Raw genomic sequence first — 4,048 nt, forward strand, 5'->3', positions numbered from 1 at the left:
ATGAGAAAGGGAAACCACTCCTCACACACTGACTTCATCGTCTTGGGCTTCCCAGGGCTCCCAGAGCACCAGTGGCTGCTCTTTGTGCTGTTTATAACCATCTACGTTCTGATGCTCATGGAAAACCTGGTCCTGATTGTGACCATCAAGTTGAACTGCCAGCTTCACACTCCCATGTATTTCTTCCTAGGCAACCTCTCCCTCTTGGAAATCTTCTATGTCTCGGTGACTGTTCCCAAACTTCTCTCCAACCTCCTGTTGGGGGAGAAGGTCACCTCTCTGGGGGGATGCATGGCTCAGCTGTATTTCTTCTTGTCCCTGGCTTCCTCTGAGTGTTTTCTCCTGGCAGCAATGGCCTGTGACTGCTATTTAACCATCTGCCAACGGCTGCACTACCCAGCTCTTATGAATCACAGAGCCTGCACCGTGCTGAACCTGGGCTCCTGGCTGAGTGGCTTCCTGGCTTCCTTCCCATCCATTGTGATGATCTCCAGGCTGCAGTTCTGCAGCGCTAACACCATCCAACACTTCTTCTGTGATCTTCTGCCCCTCCTGAAGCTGTCGTGCACAGACACCTCGACCATCGAGACGCTGGATTTCGTGGCAGCGCTGTCTGTCCTTGTGATGTCCCTACTAGTGACAGGAGCCTCCTACATCTGCATATTCTCCACCATGGCCAGGATCCCATCCACAGCCGGGAAGCATAAAGCTTTCTTCATCTGTGCCTCCCACCTGGTGGTGGTCTCCATGTTCTATGCCACCACCATCTTCATGTACGCATGGCCCAGGGCTGTTGGCACCTTTGACCTCAACAAGCTGGTGTCTGTCTTGTACACGATGGTGGCCCCGTTTCTGTACCCATCATCTACAGCCTTTAAACAAAAGGAAATCTAACGCATTTCTAGCTAGATTGCTTACTAACTTAACAGAAGTTCTGAAGAGCATTCCTGACCTGATCCCAGACAGACAGACCCTTTGTTCCCCCCTGCCTCCAGCTTTGAAAGTATCTTGTCTTGGCCTGCTAAACCCAGGGTTGTGAGTTCAATCCTTGAGGGGGCCATTTAGGGATCTGGGGCAAAAAATGGGGATTGGTCCTGCTTTGAGCAGGGGGTTGGACTAGATGACCTCCTGAGGTCCCTTCCAACCCTGATATTCTATGATTCTATGATTCCTCATTGGTCATTTTGGTCAGGTGCCAGCGAGATATCTTAGCTTCTTAACCCTTTACAGGTGGAAGGGTTTTGCCTCTGGCCAGGAGGGATTTTATAGCACTGTATACAGAAAGGTGGTTACCCTTTCCTTAACTTCCCTTTATTTTTATGATAGTAACTTTACTTTGTTCTGTCTGTTATTATTTGGAACCACTTAAATCGTACTTTTTATACTTAATAAAATCACTTTTTTTATTATTAATTAACCCAAAGTAAATAATACCTGGGGGAGCAAACAGCTGTGCATATCTCTCTATCAGTGTTATAGAGGGCAGACAGTTTATGAGTTTACCCTGTATATGCTTTAAACAGAGTAAAACGGATTTATTGGGGGTTTGGATCCCCTTGGGAGCTGGGTGTTTGGGTGATAGAGACAGGAGCACTTACCAAGCCATTTTCAGTTAAGTCTGCAGCTTTGGGGGCATGGGTTAGACCCTGGGTCTGTATTGCAGCAAATTAGTCTATCTGGCTTAACAAGACAGGGCTCTGGAGGCCCAAACTGGCAGAGAAAATGGGCTCAGAGGTAGTCTCAGCACATCAGGTGACAGTCCCAAGAGGGTCTCTGTGACCGAACCCGTCACACTGACCTCAAGCCATTGCCATGTGTTTGATGTTCCATTAAACACACACAGCAATGGCTTTATAAACAAGCCCAGATTGGAGCCCACACCACCCACTTCTTGCCTAGCAGAAGACAACACACTCTGCCCCTCTGGCCATGCAATAAGAGAGGAAAGAAAGTGGACCTGCTTTGGCGAACAGAAAGTATCACTTACAGTTCTGAGGATCCTGAACCTTGTTAACTGCTGTGTAACATGTGATACTTGGACCATGTGTGGTGCTGTCATGGAAAGGCGCCTCTTCAGCATTCTGAAGAGGGAAGAGAGTCATGATGGATGAGAAAAGGGCAACTACACTGTATAATGGGCACTAGGGACAGCAGAGGCTGAGGGATGGGGAAGTGAATAATTCATTCTGGTTTTCACCTGCTCAAGTTCTGGTGCCTATGCTTAAAATATGTGAATTGGGCCTGCTTGACATAAATCAGAAGAAATTCCATTAACCCCCACGCATACGTTTACACTTTAGAGCCTTGTAAATTAATTTGAATGGAAAATTAAATCACAAGATTACATATGTGAATTCATGTGAATGGCTGGGTGGGGAAATGAATGACCTCCCCTGTTTCAGCGGAAGGACAGTTGAAATTAGGTTTGAAAGCTGGGGAATGATTGTTTTATGTGGTGATGTATGTGCAAGGCCCTTTGTGTGCAATTTTTTTATTTTGTTAAAAAATTCCTGAGGATTTACCAGTGTTTATTATAAATTTTAAAAACGATGAAAATCAATGCAAAAAAAATAAATTCCGTTTCTGTTAAATATTGAGGTTAATATTGGGGGACAAGAGGACAGAAAAAAAACAACAAATAGTGAAGTAAGAGTATTGAAAATAAAAACAGTTTAATGATGTGGTTTATTTCATGAACTGTATTTTAACAGTACATACACATATGCACATTCATGTTTGTTTTTTTTGTGTGTGTCTTCCACTGCATTGCCTTACTTTAACAGTCTAAGTGGAAATGTTAAGCTAATTTATTATTTCCAGAAACACATCTACCTAAAGTAATGTAGCAGAGTTTCTAACACAATCACTATTTTCATAGACTTGAAAACTCCAAAATTCACGTTCAAACTGGTTAAAAAAAACATGTTTTTGGAAAAATCTGGGAAAATTTTCAATAAAAATTGGTATGTGTTAGAGTGCTACTGTGTGTGTGTGCGCGCATTCACATTGTGTGTGTGGGTCTTTGTTTGAACCTCCTTTCGTGGAATATGTGTGCGTGTGAATGCTTAAGGGTAATTCCTTTATATGTGTGTGAATCTGTGCATGTCTCCCTCTGCCTGCATGTGTATCAGTGTGCACATTTGGGAAATGAATGCTTGGTTACTATTTGTGTGTGTGAGAGTTATGATTTGCTGTGTATCACACAGCTGAAGGCAGAACCCCAGCTGGTGTAAGTGAACGTAGCACCACGGAGGACAACCCAGTTGGCTGGTGAAAATGAGTATGAGGATCTAGCCCCATGTTCCAATGTCTCCCTGATTTCTCTCCCATACCACTGATGTCCAGGCACAATTGTGCTCCACAGAGCTGCTCCTGCAATTGGCTGATGCTAAATGCACCACTGCCTGAGGTGGTATGGGGCCATCGACATCGCTGGCAGCAACTGCATATTGCCACAGTCTTACAGCTCTGTCCAGGCCTCTCTATGAATTGCTTGATGGTCTTCTGTCTAATCCATAGCAGCAATGAACCTGAATGAAGCTTCCTGGACTTCAGGATCTGAGACCAAAAAAGCTCAGATCCAAACACCCCCAATAAACCTGGTGAGTCTCAGAATCCAGAACTGAATTTCACAGCCCTGGTCATTCACGAGTTCTTAATTGGACAAGCAGCCACATGAGAACCACCACCCTGTGGATCGCACCAATTGGTCTCCTTACTGGCAAGCTCAGAAGCCACATGAAGGGACAATAGACATGGAGTGTGAACAAACTTCTGGGTTCTGACCTATAGAAATGAGCACCTTGGGGCACTTAGGGAGCTCACTGCCTGATGGGGGTCAGGGAGAGAGCATGTGCATGTATCCCTACTCATCTACCTTGTCATCTTTTTATCCATCCATCCATCCATCCATCCATCCATCCATGTGTATAATCATCTGTCCATCCACCTAATTGTCTTTCTTGGCTGTCCATCAAGATACCTGTCCATTTTCTCCTCCTTCTGCTATTTGTCCATCAAAGAATCTACCCCTTGGTCAGCCTGTGGA

At 44.9% G+C, this 4,048-nt stretch overlaps 1 protein-coding gene across 1 annotated transcript; it reads left to right on the top strand.

Annotated features, from left to right (window-relative positions):
- On the top strand, positions 1-894 carry LOC125622503 (olfactory receptor 226-like). Its single transcript, XM_048820595.1, has one exon. The coding sequence runs from the start codon at positions 1-3 to the stop codon at positions 892-894; it is 894 nt and encodes a 297-aa protein (XP_048676552.1).
- Positions 895-4,048: the final 3,154 nt, after the last annotated feature.

This window comes from Caretta caretta, chromosome 13 (genome assembly GCF_965140235.1).
Source record: "Caretta caretta isolate rCarCar2 chromosome 13, rCarCar1.hap1, whole genome shotgun sequence".
Classification (NCBI taxonomy): domain Eukaryota; kingdom Metazoa; phylum Chordata; order Testudines; family Cheloniidae; genus Caretta; species Caretta caretta.